General features: G+C 41.3%; 1 protein-coding gene across 3 annotated transcripts in view; it reads left to right on the forward strand.

Annotated features, from left to right (window-relative positions):
• Positions 1-14,180, forward strand: part of nlgn3a (neuroligin 3a) — a 743,972-nt gene extending 729,792 nt beyond the window's left edge. For all 3 annotated transcript variants that reach the window (XM_061901991.1, XM_061901993.1, XM_061901994.1), the window contains one exon: positions 13,049-14,180. In XM_061901991.1, the coding sequence (XP_061757975.1) occupies positions 13,049-13,907 (859 nt within the window). In that variant the 3' untranslated portion in view covers positions 13,908-14,180. The remainder of the gene's footprint in view (positions 1-13,048) is intronic.
• The last annotated feature ends 2,498 nt before the right edge of the window (positions 14,181-16,678 follow it).

A 16,678-nucleotide genomic window follows, 5' to 3' on the forward strand; every position in this document is an offset into this window, starting at 1 on the left:
CCGGTCCTACAGCTGATGACTCAGCTGGCTCTAATTAAGGATATAACAATAAACAGTATTAACGATAACCGCAGTCAAAGTCCCGATGGTTTGTATTAGTGTTTTAAATCAAAATGATCGAAACAACGTGATTGAAAACTGCACATTGATTTATTGATTGATTGATTGATTGATTGATTGAAACTTTTATTAGTAGATTGCACAGTACAGTACATATTCCCTACAATTGACCACCAAATGTTAACACCCGAATAAGTTTTTCAGCTTGTTTAAGTTGGGGTCCACGTTAATCAACTTATGGCATAAACTCACGGATTGGCTGGGGCTAGTTCGCCAGCTTTAATGCTAGCATGAAAACTTTAACGTATTTCCCCTTTAAGAAACGACATACCTCAATGTAAACTTGTATAAGCACATTGCTGTTTGAACAACTAAGCTACTCAATCGTGCACATTGAACCTAGGAGCTGTGCTGTCAGGGCACAGAATGATCGATTCGAAAAATACAAGAGGGAGGTTATTTCACGGTGTGTTCAATGACCACTGAAAAGCGTATGACAACCAAAGAGTAAAAAAGCTTATTGGAAATAATACGGAAAAATTAGGGCTGCCAAGTGATTATTATCATGAATTATTTGCTTATATGAATAATAGGTTCTTAAGAAAATACCAATACTTGGATACAAATGCAATGTTTTAGTCGGAATGACATTCAGGAACCTTTTTTAAATGTTTTACTGAACTGCAAGTTATTGATTTTCTCAAAACTTGCTGACAGTAGGAATGATGTGCACATTTTCCAATAATATTGCAAACTATATACACATACTGATAGATGGTGTAGTAAACACACACACAAACAACTAACATAGTGCTCCATTTACATCTGCTATTACTCTTCTATCAATTAATCAATCAATGTTTACTTATATAGCCCTAAATCACTAGTGTCTCAAAGGGCTGCACAAACCACTACGACATCCTCGGTAGGCCCACATAAGGGCAAGGAAAACTCACACCCAGTGGGACATCGGTGACAATGGTGACTATGAGAACCTTGGAGAGGAGGAAAGCAATGGATGTCGAGCGGGTCTAACATGATACTGTGAAAGTTCAATCCATAATGGATCCAACACAGCAGCGAGAGTCCCATTCATAGCGGAGCCAGCAGGAAACCATCCCGGATCAGCAGCGCAGAGATGTCCCCTGCCGATACACAGGCAAGCAGTACAGACCTCCTCCACAAGGGAGAGTGGGACATAGAAGAAAAAGAAAAGAAACGGCAGATCAACTGGTCTAAAAAGGGAGTCTATTTAAAGGCTAGAGTATACAAATGAGTTTTAAGGTGAGACTTAAATGCTTCTACTGAGGTGGCATCTCGAACTGTTACCGGGAGGGCATTCCAGAGTACTGGAACCCGAAATGAAAACGCTCTATAGCCCGCAGACTTTTTTTGGGCTTTGGGAATCACTAATAAGCCGGAGTCCTTTGAACGCAGATTTCTTGCCGGGACATATGGTACAATACAATCGCCAAGATAGGCTGGAGCTAGACCGTGTAGTATTTTATACGTGAGTAGTAAAACCTTAAAGTCACATCTTAAGTGCACAGGAAGCCAGTGCAGGTGAGCCAGTACAGGCGTAATGTGATCAAACTTTCTTGTTCTTGTCAAAAGTCTAGCAGCCGCATTTTGTACCAACTGTAATCTTTTAATGCTAGACATGGGGAGACCCGAAAATAATACGTTACAGTAATCGAGACGAGGCATAACAAACGCATGGATAATGATCTCAGCGTCTTTAGTGGACAGAATGGAGCGAATTTTAGCGATATTACGGAGATGAAAGAAGGCCGTTTTATTAACGCTTTTAATGTAGAGAAAAGCGCTACATAAATATAAGTCACTTCACTTCTTTCATTTGACCAGTTTAAACAAACAAGCTTTTTTACCTTTTCAGATGACAGTGCTGATATATAAGTGACCGCAGCTTGTTGTGATTACTCACCGACTTCCACTTGTCGTCAGTAAGCAAAATAGATTCCCAATCAGCCAGTAGTTGCAACTTGATGCTCCTGTTTGTGTAATGCAATTGCTGTGATTGTGCCTCTCCAAGGTTTTGCGTGACGGATCAGCTGTGGCGACATGAATGACATCCTCTCGCAGGACTTGATGTTAAGAGGTTTACAAACTGTGGCTGTCAATTCAGCAAAAGCATTGTTTAACTTATCTACGGTACTTTTCTTGCTAAAATTGTCGCAGGTAATCTCTGCCGGTGTCAATTTTTTGTCCTGTGCTGTGTAGCGTTCTTGCAAGAGGGATTCTTAAGTAGGTGTTTTGCTTCAAGATGGTACTTAAAACTTGATGTGCGCCAATGATAAGAAAGTTTGTCGCTGCAATACCAAGAAAATTACCTAGGTTTTGTCGTCAGTTCTGGTTTGAGGGACATTTGGCCGCCTCTCATTGCTCAGCTTCACTCCGGCGTATGACCTGATCAGATACATGTAACAATGCGCACATTCATTCATTTATGAGAACGCCATATTTTTTTGAATAATCACATGCATTAATGTGTTAACATTGACAGCTGTAATAATAACATATTTTATTTGTTATGTACTATTCAGTTAAATAAATGTTCATGTGCTACAGTACAAACCAATATTTCCAACAATAGGAGTGTAGCCATTAACACAGAGAAACTACTAAAACTAAAACAGTGTCAGCGAAGCATAGGGAACACAGAACATGCAAAATAGAACAGTGTGTGTATCTATTTTAGTTATTTGACAACATATTAGGCATTCAGTGTGTGTATAAGTACTTTTTGAGCACTTTTACCAATATTGTGATTGTAATAATAGTGCTAATTTTGGTTACAATAACCGTATTATAACATTGTCATATCATTACATTCTAACTTTTGCACTTTTCCATTGCTCCAGCAGCAATGATAGTAGACTTAGCCACATTGTCTCAAGGTAATGTTGCTTTGTTCAAGGCCAAGAACAATTAAAAAAAAAAAAAAAAATCTATAACGACTGGACAGAAGTTATCATAATCAACTCATTTTTAAAATTTCCCCCCCCCAAAAAAAAGGACATTTTATTTTCAAAAACAATTTGTATTTATTAAAACACACAAAAGTGTCATGATTCACTGCTCGGATCATGACATATTCTGGTTGTGTTCTATTTTGTATCACATCTTGTTAGTATCTTGTCTTCCTTAGTTCCTGGTGGCACTTTCTGTTTTGTTCCCTTTCCATAGTAACACATTTGTGTCACCTGCCTTTTGATTATCCCCTCTATTTAAGCCTGCCCTTTTTGTTCATTCATCCTCGCAGTCTAATTTTTGTGTACTTAAGCTTCCACGCTATTCCCTCGTTTGTTTATTTCCCTAGCTCACATGCTAGCGTCTTTTGTTCTTTCTAGCTCACATGCTAGTTCTGTTGGTTTGTCTCTAGTACCTTTGTTCAAGTATGTATGTTCTTAGTTTGTTCTGTAGTGTTAAATAAATCATCATTCTTACCTTCACGCTGTGTCCAGTCCGCCGGCACTATTGAGAGAACGCACCCGCATCACCACGATGCCAGCCAAACGTCACAAAAAGATACTGAGTTCCAGTATCGATTCCCAGGTACCGGGAATTGGCACCATATTGGTTCAAATGTGAAAAGTACCCATTCCTAATTAGAACATACTAAAAGTACTGAAAATTCATACTGTTGAGTACCAGTATCGATTCCCAGATTCCGGGAATTGGTACCATATCAATTCAATCCCTACCTGTTTGGATGCTCAATATAAACTAAAATCAATGAAACAGAAAAACTCAACACAGGCGTTTCCCAAAGTTCATTTGTATTTACAGTCTCTATTTGTGAACATATTGAGGATATTAATTGGAAGTCATTTATATTTTGACCTTAAATATTATTTTTAAGGTTCTGAATCTTATTCGGTGTTCAAATGTCATTATTTTATATTTGAGAAACAGTGTTTGTGTCTCGGGGCTTCACGGTGGAAGAGGGGTTAGTGCGTCTGCCTAACAATACGAAGGTCCTGAGTAGTCCTGGGTTCAATCCCGGGCTCGGGATCTTTCTGTGTGGAGTTTGCATGTTCTCCCCGTAAATGTGTGGGTTCCCTCCGGGTACTCCGGCTTCCTCCCACTTCCAAAGACATGCACCTGGGGATAGGTTGATTGGCAACACTAAATTGGCCCTAGTGTGTGAATGTTGTCTGTCTATCTGTGTTGGCCCTGCGATGAGGTGGCGACTTGTCCAGGGTGTACGCCACCTTCCGCCCGATTGTAGCTGAGATAGGCACCAGCGCCCCCCGCGATCCCAAAGGGTAGAAAATGGATGGATGGATGGATGTTTGTGTCTTCCGAATACTCTGCATTATTGTTAGTATCCGAATACTCTGCATTATGAATAACTCATAGCTTTGTTTGTTGGATGCTAGAAATGGCATTAAAATTGTTTTTATAAGTATTACCCTCGATCTCTACACAGTAGCTCATATATGGCCAGAAAAGACTGCACCACATAGTGAAAAGTCCTTTTTCATTTAGCAAGCGCTTTGATTTTCTCATGACTGATATTGATTTCGCCATCACGTCAGTTGTCGCTTCTAGCACAGTTTATGATCGTGAGTGACCCCAAGAAAGTTTAGATTTTTGTCCTGTTCTAATAATTTTGTCAGTTTAAGTTCAGTAACAATCCTTTGGTTTTCAATAACCATGAATTGGGTTCTTTTTTAAGTTGAGTGATATTTGTTATCAAATCACTCTTTCGTTTTTACAATTTCGATAGAGGCCTCGATCAGTCACTGTTGTAGGTTTTTCCCCCCGAGAACAGACTTGTTGTGTCATCTGCAAAGAGTACTAGCTTGAACCTTTAGCACAGGCGTGCCCACATTTTTTCTGCAGGCGAGCTACTTTTCAATTGACCGAGTCGAAGGATCCTACCTCATTAATATATAGAGAATTTATATTTAATTATTTATGAAAGAGACGTTTTTGTTGACACGTTAAAGCTGTTTAATGATAACACTGTCACGATCCGGTATGCGGATCGTTTATTGTTTTGCCGCTTATGTCTTTGTTCATGTTTAGTTCTGGACTCTGCCGATTCCTTGTGTTTGAGCACTTCCCCGTTTGTTTAGTCACCATGGCAACGTTTTGTGCTCCTCCTCACGGGCTCCTGTCACACCTGTTTTTGATTATTATTTGTGTATTTAAGCCCACCTGATTCCTCAGTTCGTCCTCGGTCCATTACTTTGCTTTTCGCAACACGTCACGTTTTGTATCCTTCTGCCCTCGAGTATTTTGTGCCAAGTTCCACCTTAGCTTCACGTGCGTGTGGCACGTCGTTTAATGTTTTCTGTTTCCTGCTACGTTTTTAGCATTAGCTTTCCGTGCATTGGCACGCGCTTTGTTTTTCTCCTTTTTTGCACCAGTGTTCTTTTGTTTTATTATATTAAAACATATTCTTACCTGCAATCCTGCTGACTGGTAGTGTGTGCATCCACGAAGTGGCAACTCCGCGCAACAAGTGCGCCGAACGCGTGACAAACACAAGCATGTTTGACACATATAGATTCATTTTGTTTCATGAAGACCAGAATATAAGTTGGTGTATTACCTGATTCTGATGACTTGCATTATTTGGAATCAGACAGCAGTGCTGATAAAGTCCACATTTTCGAATGGAGGAGAAAAAAAGTCCTCCTTTCTGTCCAATACCACTTGAAAGTGGTTAGTTTTTGGCGTCTTATTTGTCCAACTTCCATACTCGTTTTTATACATTTTGCAAGAAATACATTGACTCCAAACTCCGTAGCTTGCTAACTTGTGCACGCTAGCTTTCTGAGACTCTTATTTTGTTAGCGCAGGCAGCATGAAGCAGGGCTTTTATTGTGAAGACAGCAACTGTGCAGTCTGTCTTTAGGGTTTTGACAGCAAGTACGGCGTGAGAATCTGTTGAAATAAAAAGTGTTTCTCGCCCTCCTCTCGGTCATGCTTTCTTAATAATGATCTCGCAGCAGCCAGCGTCATCTCACAAGACCCTCGGGTGCCATTAATGTCAATCAAGTGACGAAAGTGACGTCGTAGTAAAGATTGATGATCACACATTTTTAGGTTTATTTTTTTAATGCTTGGTTTGCCATCAACTGACACACACTCCACGATCGACCGGTAGCTCGCGATCGACGTAATGGGCATCCCTGCTTTGGCAGATGAAACACAATATACAAAAGAAAAAATAATTGGGTAGAGTAGTGACCCCTGCGGAACACCACACATAATGAATCACACTTTCTCAAGTGAACAAACTGTTGTCTGTTAGACAGGTATTTTTCATTTCATTTTCATTCATCTCATTCATTGATCTGCATTTAGAACGATGCATAATTATATCACAATTATACAATTTAAATTCCCACAATTCCTGAGAAGGAGCAGGATGAAGAAAATTTTATAATCTCCTGCCCCCTTTGACAAAGTACATTATCTTACTTCATGAATATCATTTAAGCCGACACATATATCCAAATGTAATGAAACAAAAACAAAAAACACAAGCAAAACACAACAAGTGCAAAACTTCATAAAGTATAAACCAAACCAAGAAAATAATAGTAATAATATACACCTCACGGAATGATACAGAGCAAATACAAAACCAGACATGATTTCAACCACTGTAGTGGACAGCCTCTGATTCCCAATTGACTAATTTAAGATTTTTAAGTCTGACGCTTTGCATTGGACTCGGTGATTTATGGCTTAGATTCTGCTGGTCGGCCATGGAAACCCATTCCATGGATCTCTCTACGTACTGTACGTGGGCTAATTGGAAGGTCACGGGAATATTGGAGCTCTGTAGCAACTGACTGTGCAGAAAGTCTTTGCACTATGCCAGGGGTGTCAAACTCAAATACTCCATCCATCCATCCATCCATTTTCTACCGCTTATTCCCTTTCGGGGTCGCGGGGGGCGCTGGCGCCTACCTCAGCTACAATCGGGCGGAAGGCGGGGTACACCCTGGACAAGTCGCCACCTCATCGCAGGGCCAACACAGATAGACAGACAACATTCACACTCACATTCACACACTAGGGACCATTTAGTGTTGCCAATCAACCTATCCCCAGGTGCATGTCTTTGGAAGTGGGAGGAAGCCGGAGTACCCGGAGGGAACCCACGCATTCACGGGGAGAACATGCAAACTCCACACAGAAAGATCCCGAGCCTTGTTTTGAACCCAGGACTGCAGGACCTTCGTATTGTGAGGCAGACGCACTAACCCCTTTGCCACCGTGAAGCCCAAACTCAAATACAGAGTGGCCCAAAATTTTCAACGGAACAAAGCCGCGGGCGAAGGTTGAACAAATTAACCTTAACCAAAAGGGAATAAGCGGTAGAAAATGGATGGATGGATAATGAATGAACCAAACATTCAAGCCTTGAAGTAACAAGAGAAAATGCATGAATAAAACGTTAATCATTGGTCAGTGTGCTGGAAGTTTCCTGGAAGAGTTAGTGCTGCAAGGGGGTTCTGGTTATTTGTTCTGTTGTGTTACAGTGCGGATGTTCACCTGAAATATGTTTGTCATTCTTGTTTGGTGTGGGTTTGCAGTGTGGCGCATATTTGTAACAGTACTAAAGTTGTTTATACGGCCACCCTCAGTGTGACCTGTATAGCTGTTGACCAAGTATGCGTCGCATTCACTTGTGTGTGTGTGTGTGTGTGTGTGTTGTAGTCGTAATGGTTTGTACAGTCCTTTGAGACATTTCTGATTTAGAGCTATATAAATAAACATTGATTGATTGATTGATTGATTGATTGATAAAAGCCACAAATATTATGTGACACGCTGTTAGTATGGAGGAAAAGTGGACGTGACGACAGGTTGTAGAGAACGCTAAAGGCTGTGCCTTAAAAGCACGCCCCCAATATAGTTGTCCAGGTGGAAATCGGTAGAAATTCGGGAGAATGGTTGCCCCGGTAGATTTTCGGGAGGGGCACTGAACTTCGGGAGTCTACCGGGAAAATTAGGAGGGTTGGCAAGTATGAGTATTAGCGGTGAATGTGGTGTTATACAGCGGCGGGCCAGCTCTAATGCTAAATTGATATTGCCTCAAGGGCCAAATTAAATTACACGGCGGGCCAGATTTGGCCCGCGGGCCAGAGTTTGACACCCATGCTCTATGCGCTTCAGCATCAGCTGACCCCTCTCTGTCAGTTGCCACTTGGTGGCTGACTTGCTGTTGTTCCCAAACTCTTCACTTTTCTTAGATGAAGTTGACTTTGGAATATTTAGGAGCGAGGAAATTTCACGACTGGATTTGTTGCACAGGTGGCAGTTCCACGCTGGAATAAACTTGAGAGTTGCCCATTCTTTTATAAATGTTTGTTGAAACAGAACACCCCAGAGGCCACCACAGTGTATATGTTTCTTTTACTTTTTATTCATAGCTGTATGTAGAAGTGTCTGGTTGTATCTGCTGCTTTAATGTCTTTAATGTCGTCTGTGTTCTTTGATGTTTGATGTTTCCCTCTTACACACATGTAAGAGGGATGTGTACTATGGCTATGAGTTGTTGTTTTTTCCCTTGGCCTCAGTCTGCACCTCCTCTCCAGGGCCCAGGCTAAGACTGATTTTTTTTTTTTTTTTTTAATCTTCTATTCCCCCTCCTTGTTTACCTGTATCTCATCTTTTTTGCAAGGGGCGCTGGAAGCCGGCAGACCCGTCAGCGATCCTGTTCTGTCTCCCTGTAATGTTTGTCTAAACTTGAATGGGATTGTGCTGAAAATTGTAATTTTCCTGAAGGAACTCTCCTGACGGAATAAATAAAGTACTATCTAATCTAATCTAATCTAATCTCCATGCCAGAGTACCTGATTGTATACACCGGGCCAAGTTATTAGGACACCTGATTCTCATCATTTGGATTGGTGGCCAAACACTTATGGCAATATAGTGTACTGTATTTTTCGGATTATAAATAGCTCCGGAGAATACGTCGCACCGGCCGAAAATGCATAATAAAGAAGGAAAAAAACATATATAAATCGCACCGGAGTAGAAGTCGCATTTTTGGGGGAAATTTATTTGATAAAATCCAACACCAAGAATAGACATTTGAAGGGCAATTTAAAATAAATAAAGAATAGTGAACAACAGGCTGAATAAGTGTACGTTATATGAGGCATAAATAACCAACTGCTATGTTAACATAACATATTATGGTAAGAGTCATTCAAATAACTATAACATATAGAACATGCTATACCTTTACCAAACTATCTGTCACTCCTAATCCATAAATCCCAGGAAATCTTCTTCCTCGATGTCGCTTCTAAACAACTCTGCCAACTCCAAAGGTATGCGCCGCTTCCTCTTGTCGTTTTCTGCTGCATATTTCACTACGTCCATCTTGTAATCTGCAGTACATGATTTCCTTTATGGTGCCATTTTTGTTCAGCCCTTCTCAGTTTTTATAAATTACCACCAACGTTGAAATTATCCATTTGAATAGCTACGGAAGTAGCATATAGCATATAGCAGTTAGCATTCCATGATCCACAATGCACTTCTGCCATGACCCTCCCCCGCCGAATTCTTATTGGTTGACATGTGTGTGACGATTGCTGACGTGTGTGTGACGATTGCTGACATTTTCTTCGTCTCTTCCGCGAATGATATAAATAATATAATTTGATATTTTATAATCTGCAGTACATTTTCGGTGCCATTTTTTTTCAGCCCTTCTCAGTTTTTATAAGTTACTGCTAACGATGAAATGATCCATTTGAATAGCTACGGAAGTAGCATATAGCATATAGCAGTTAGCATTCCATGACCCACAATGCACTTCTGCCATGACCCTCCCACACCGAAGTCTTATTGTTTGGACGTCTGTGTGACGATTGCTGACATTTTCTTCGTCTCTTCCGCGAATGAGATAAATAATATTATTTAATATTGTGTAATCTGCATTACATGATTTCCTTTTCGGTGCCATATTCGTTCAGCCCTCCTCAGTTTTTATAAGTTACCGCCAATGATGAAATGATCCATTTTAATAGCTATGACAGTAGCATATAGCAGTTAGCATTCCATGACCCACAATGCACTTCTGCCATGACCCTCCCACACCGAAGTCTTATTGTTTTGACGTCTGTGTGACGATTGCTGACATTTTCTTCGTCTCTTCCGCGAATGAGATAAATAATATTATTTAATATTGTATAATCTGCAGTACATGATTTCCTTTTCGGTGCCATATTCGTTCAGCCCTTCTCAGTTTTTATAAGTTACCGCCAATGATGAAATGATCCATTTTAATAGCTATGACAGTAGCATATAGCAGTTAGCATTCCATGACCCACAATGCACTTCTGCCATGACCCTCCCCCGCCAAATTCTTATTGGTTGACATGTGTGTGAGGATTGCTGACGTGTGTGTGACGATTGCTGACATTTTCTTCGTCTCTTCCGCGAATTAGATAAATAATATTATTTGATATTGTGTAATCTGCAGTACATGATTTCCTTTTCGGTGCCATTTTTTTCAGCCCTTCTCAGTTTTTATAAGTTACTGCTAACGATGAAATGATCCATTTTAATAGCTACGGAAGTAGCATATCGCATATAGCAGTTAGCATTCCATGACCCACAATGCACTTCTGCCATGACCCTCCCCCGCCGAACTCATATTGGTTGACATGTGTGTGACGATTGCTGACATTTTCTTCGTCTCTTCCGCGAATTATATAAATAATATTATTTGATATTGTGTAATCTGCAGTACATGATTTCCTTTTCGGTGCCATATTCGTTCAGCCCTTCTCAGTTTTTATAAGTTACCGCCAATGATGAAATGATCCATTTTAATAGCTATGACAGTAGCATATAGCAGTTAGCATTCCATGACCCACAATGCACTTCTGCCATGACCCTCCCCCGCCGAATTCTTATTGGTTGACATGTGTGTGACGATTGCTGACATTTTCTTCGTCTCTTCCGCGAATGAGATAAATAATATTATTTAATATTGTATAATCTGCAGTACATGATTTCCTTTTCGGTGCCATATTCGGTCAGCCCTTCTCAGTTTTTATAAGTTACCGCCAATGATGAAATGATCCATTTTAATAGCTATGACAGTAGTATATAGCAGTTAGCATTCCATGACCCACAATGCACTTCTGCCATGACCCTCCCCCGCCGAATTCTTATTGGTTGACATGTGTGTGACGATTGCTGACATTTTCTTCGTCTCTTCCGCGAATGAGATAAATAATATTATTTAATATTGTATAATCTGCAGTACATGATTTCCTTTTCGGTGCCATATTCGGTCAGCCCTTCTCAGTTTTTATAAGTTACCGCCAATGATGAAATGATCCATTTTAATAGCTATGACAGTAGTATATAGCAGTTAGCATTCCATGACCCACAATGCACTTCTGCCATGACCCTCCCCCGCCGAATTCTTATTGGTTGACATGTGTGTGACGATTGCTGACATTTTCTTCGTCTCTTCCGCGAATGAGATAAATAATATTATTTAATATTGTATAATCTGCAGTACATGATTTCCTTTTCGGTGCCATATTCGGTCAGCCCTTCTCAGTTTTTATAAGTTACCGCCAATGATGAAATGATCCATTTTAATAGCTATGACAGTAGCATATAGCAGTTAGCATTCCATGACCCACAATGCACTTCTGCCATGACCCTCCCCCGCCGAATTCTTATTGGTTGACATGTGTGTGACGATTGCTGACATTTTCTTCGTCTCTTCCGCGAATGAGATAAATAATATTATTTAATATTGTATAATCTGCAGTACATGATTTCCTTTTCGGTGCCATTTTCGTTCAGCCCTTCTCAGTTTTTATAAGTTACTGCTAACGATGAAATTATCCATTTTAATAGGTATGACAGTAGCATATAGCAGTTAGCATCCCATGACCCACAATCCACTTTTGCCATGACCCTCCCCCGCCGAATTCATATTGGTTGACATGTGTGTGACGATTGCTGACATTTTCTTCATCTCTTCTGCGAATCAGATAAAAAATATTATTTGATATTTATGATATTTGTGTTAATAATTTCACACATAAGTCGCTCCGGAGTCTACAGTATGTCGCACCCCCGGCCAAATTATGACAAAAACTGCGAATTATAGTCTGAAAAATACGGTATGTAGTGGAAACGTTTAACCTTGAGGTCAAAAAGTCTGAGAAACCCTGAGCGAGACTATTTTCTAGGGCTGTGAATCTTTGGGTGTCCCACGATTCGATTCTTGGGGTCACGATTCGATAATATATCGATTTTTTTCGATTCGATTCTCGATTCAAAAATGATATTTTTCCGATTCAAAACAATTCTGTATTTATTCAATACATAGATTTCAGCAGGATCTACCCCAGTCTGCTGACATGCTAGCAGGATAGTAGATTTAAAAAAAAAAAAAGCTTTTATAATTGTAAAGGACAATGTTTTATCAACTGATTGCAATAATGTAAATTTGTTTTAACTATTAAACGAACCAAAAATATGACTTATTTTATCTTTGTGAAAACATTGGACACAGTGTGTTGTCAAGCTTATGAGATGCCATGCAAGTGTAAGCCACTATTGTTCTTTTTTTTTTATTTTTATAAACGTCTAATGATAATGTCAATGAGGGATTTTTAATTACTGCTATGCTGAAATTATAACTAAAATTGATGATACTGTTGGTGATAATATTCATCTTTGTTTCACTACTTTTGGTTTGTTCTGTGTGGTGTTTGTGTCTCCTCAAAATTGCTCTGTTTATTGCAGTTCTAAGTGTTGCTGGGTCAGGTTCTGTTTTGGAATTGGATTGCATTGTTTTGGTATTGCTGTGTAGTGGTTTGTGGGATTGATCAAAAAAAAAAAAAAAATCGATTTTTTAAAAATAAGAATCGATTCTGAATCGCACAACGAATTTTTTCCCACATTTTTCTAAAAGAAACCTCTCTACTCTGTGTTTTCTCTGCAGCGATCCCAACAAACCGGTCCCCCAGGATACAAAGTTCATCCACACGAAGGCCAACCGTTTTGAGGAGGTGGCCTGGTCCAAGTACAACCCCCAGGACCAGCTGTACCTGCACATTGGCCTCAAGCCGCGGGTGCGCGACCACTACCGAGCCACCAAAGTGGCCTTCTGGAAACACCTCGTGCCACACCTCTACAACCTTCACGACATGTTCCACTACACCTCCACCACCACCAAAGTGCCCCCGCCGGAAACCACGCAGAACTCCCTGTCCACCAAGCGGCCCAACAGTAAGACCACCTGGCCCTTTAACACCAAGCGGCCCCCGATGTCTCCGGCCTACAACAGCGAAGACAAAGACACCTGGAGCGACGACAAGGAGTCGGGGCCTCTGGTGGTGGAGAACCCGCGGGATTACTCCACCGAGCTCAGCGTCACCATCGCGGTGGGCGCCTCGCTGCTCTTCCTCAACGTCCTGGCCTTCGCCGCCCTCTACTACCGCAAGGACAAGCGGCGGCAGGAGTCCAGCCGCGGGCAGCCCAGCCCCCAGCGCCAGACCACCTCAAACGACATCGGGCACCACGCGCCCGAGGAGGAGATCATGTCCCTGCAGATGAACCAGACGCACCACGAGTGCGAGGCGGGGAACAGCAACGAGGGGGCGCTGCGACTGGCCTCGCTGCCCGACTACACGCTCACCCTGCGGCGCTCCCCGGACGACATCCCGCTGATGACGCCCAACACCATCACCATGATCCCAAACTCCCTGGTGGGCATTCCCAACCTGCACCCGTACAACACCTTCACCACAGGCTTCAACTCCACCGGCCTGCCCCACTCCCACTCGACCACCCGCGTATAGCTTTAAGGAGGTCAGACCGGGGGGGGGGCGAAGCGGAGGATTGTGTTTTATAAATACCACACGAGACGGGAGGAAAGGGGGGAGAAGAGGGCAGGAGTCGGATTAAAAGCGTGAGCAGATTTAACGAGACGTTTTACGAGGAGGGGCGTCACGGAGGGATTTCCATGGATGTCAAGTTGTGCGGAGCTGCCAAAATCAAACTGCTTCCCTTTCTCCTCATCGGGAGGGGGAGGGGATATTTGTGTTGTGTCCTTTTTTTTTTGTTTTTTTTTTTATAGAAAAAAAACACGACGACAACAAAAATCATCATTTTAAAAGCCTTTTTAAGCGGACTAAGAAGATAGGACTTTTTTTTTTCTTTTTTTTTTTTTTCTGGAATTCATTACAAAAAACAAAAACAAGTGCTTTTTAATTTCCCAACCCTCCTTCTCTGGCGGGAGACACATTCTAGAACAAAGGCCTCGATGTTGATATTCACGTCATGGTTTCGGATTGCTTCTTTCTTTTCATTTCAATGCCTTACAAAGCTTTTTTTTTTGTGTGTGTGTCCTTATTTTTATTCCGAGAGACTTTTCTGAGAGGAGTTTGACAGAAAGACTGAATCCAGAACGGGGAATTTAAGGGATATGCAGATGTAGACATTCTCAAAGCCATTTTGGGGCAATTTTTAGTTGATATGTTCTGCTTCTGTTGCAAAATGAATTGTGTTTTTTCGGGGTGGTATTATGTGCAGAATGGTTTGTCTGGAGGGGGGGGGGGGAGCTCCATCTTTGAGACAAACGTTGCTGTGATTGTTATTGTTAAGAAGAAAAAAAAAAAAAGTGCATCTTTTACAGCCAGTCTTTATCTGTTAAGCTATCTGATCTTATCTCCGCCAGGAAGTGTGCACTACAAATCCTGCTTGGAGCATTCTGCTAGAAAGTGAGCGAGCGTGTGTGTGTGCACTATTTCTTTTAAATTTTATTTTCATTCTTAGTAGGATGTTCAATGTGCTCTTTTGAAGGGCGGGGGGGGGGGGCTCTTAAGGCAGGATACTTATTCCCATGTTGTTGATTTTTTTGGGGGGGTTGGGCCGCCAGTCGTGTTTTTTCTGCTGCGTCTCTTGGTGTCCGTCTTGGCGAAATAGCACTTTTGTTACTTTTCAAAGTTCTATATGTCTAATTTTTGCTTAAAGATGACGAAATAAATATTATTTTACATGTAAGAGAAAAGAAAAAAAAAAAAAAAAGATAGCTTAAAGAAACAAACCTGAACTAACTGGTGTGTGGACTTTGTAAGGCTTCCTCTTCGACAGCGGCAAACAGTGGCCTGTTTGCACTGAATTAACCTACATCAGTGCACACTTGTATTTCTTTCAATATATATATACATATAAATATGGGCGTACATACATATACATATAGGGCTTTCCATGGAGACGTGGCTTCTACTCACAGAAGCAAACATCCCTGTCAGGCTTGTCCCTGACCGTTTGGCTATGTTAGTTTGTTCCTCTGCATTTGTCTGTGTTCCTTTATTTTGGTAATTTCCTGATTTTCTCCCTGGGTGCTTTTTCTCCTCAGCTGTGGCTGATTGGCACCTGGCCACACCTGGTGTCAATCAGCCCGCCATTATTTAAAATTGCTTTCTCCTCCAGTCAGTGCTGGATTATTGTCGCTCCTACCGGTTGTTTGTTGCTTGTTGTTCCTACCTGTCGTTGTCAGTGCGGTAACCTGTTCCCGTTAGTTCCTATAACTATTTAGAGTTTGCTCTCTCCTAGCTCCTTGTTTTGTAGTTTCCTACTCCCAGTTTGCTAGATCCCTGTTTCCAGTTTGTCCTCCTAGTTCCTGGTTTGTGTTCTTTTCTTTATTTTTGAAGATTAAATCGTGTTTACCTATTCAATGCCTGCCACCATCTTGGGGTCCGTCACCTACAACTTGTGACAATCCCCAGCCAACAACACTCCAGGTGTCTCTGTAAGAGCTCTATATGTATAATTATGTATAAAAATATTTATTATTTATTTATGTATACCAGATGCATACATGCTGATTGTGCCATGTACCAAATTAAAACTGTTAAAACCGAAGAATAGAAAGTTTCACACATTCTTGTTTTTGATCCCCTCGTCTTTTATGAGTTTCTATCATTTCCACTTGAATGAGTTTAAGAAGAAAATATTCTCGCAGTGAGAGCAAGTCTGCGCCTGAGGCCATGCTTGCTATACCTCCGTCATCCCTCCCTTCCATCGCCTTCTCTCCCCGCTATCTCTCCCTGTCTGTCTTCGCTCTCCCCGCCGAAACCTTTGAGAAAGGGCCTAACAGCTCGGGGCCCGTGTGCACAACTCTGTATTTCACTGTAATTCATGCAAAGTAGTGCTGCAGCAAAGGAGATGTTTTGGTGAGATTGTGCCAACGTGCTTACATCCAATCCTTTAATAATATTTTTTTTTCCACATAAGGCAGAACTGCACTTACTGAGGCTATCATTAAAACCGACAATTTTCATGAACCATCACAGCGTAGCTGGAATTATCTTCCAGAATATATGTCTCCGGCTACGACAATTCACCCTGAATGCTTGAATATGTCTTTTTTAGGTTCCTTCACAATTTTCTATTAAAACTTTTTTTTTTTTCAGCAGTTGGAGAGCAGCGGAGCGAAAATCTCAATCTAGTCGGATCATCACAAATCCTGCTCGGAGCGGAAAGGGAGAAGGAGTTATTCGAGGGCAGGTGCTTACGGGTTGATCTGTATGAGTCATCTTGTTTATTCTTATCCTGCCTTATATGG

Source organism: Nerophis ophidion, linkage group LG05 (assembly GCF_033978795.1).
Source record: "Nerophis ophidion isolate RoL-2023_Sa linkage group LG05, RoL_Noph_v1.0, whole genome shotgun sequence".
Lineage (NCBI taxonomy): Eukaryota > Metazoa > Chordata > Actinopteri > Syngnathiformes > Syngnathidae > Nerophis > Nerophis ophidion.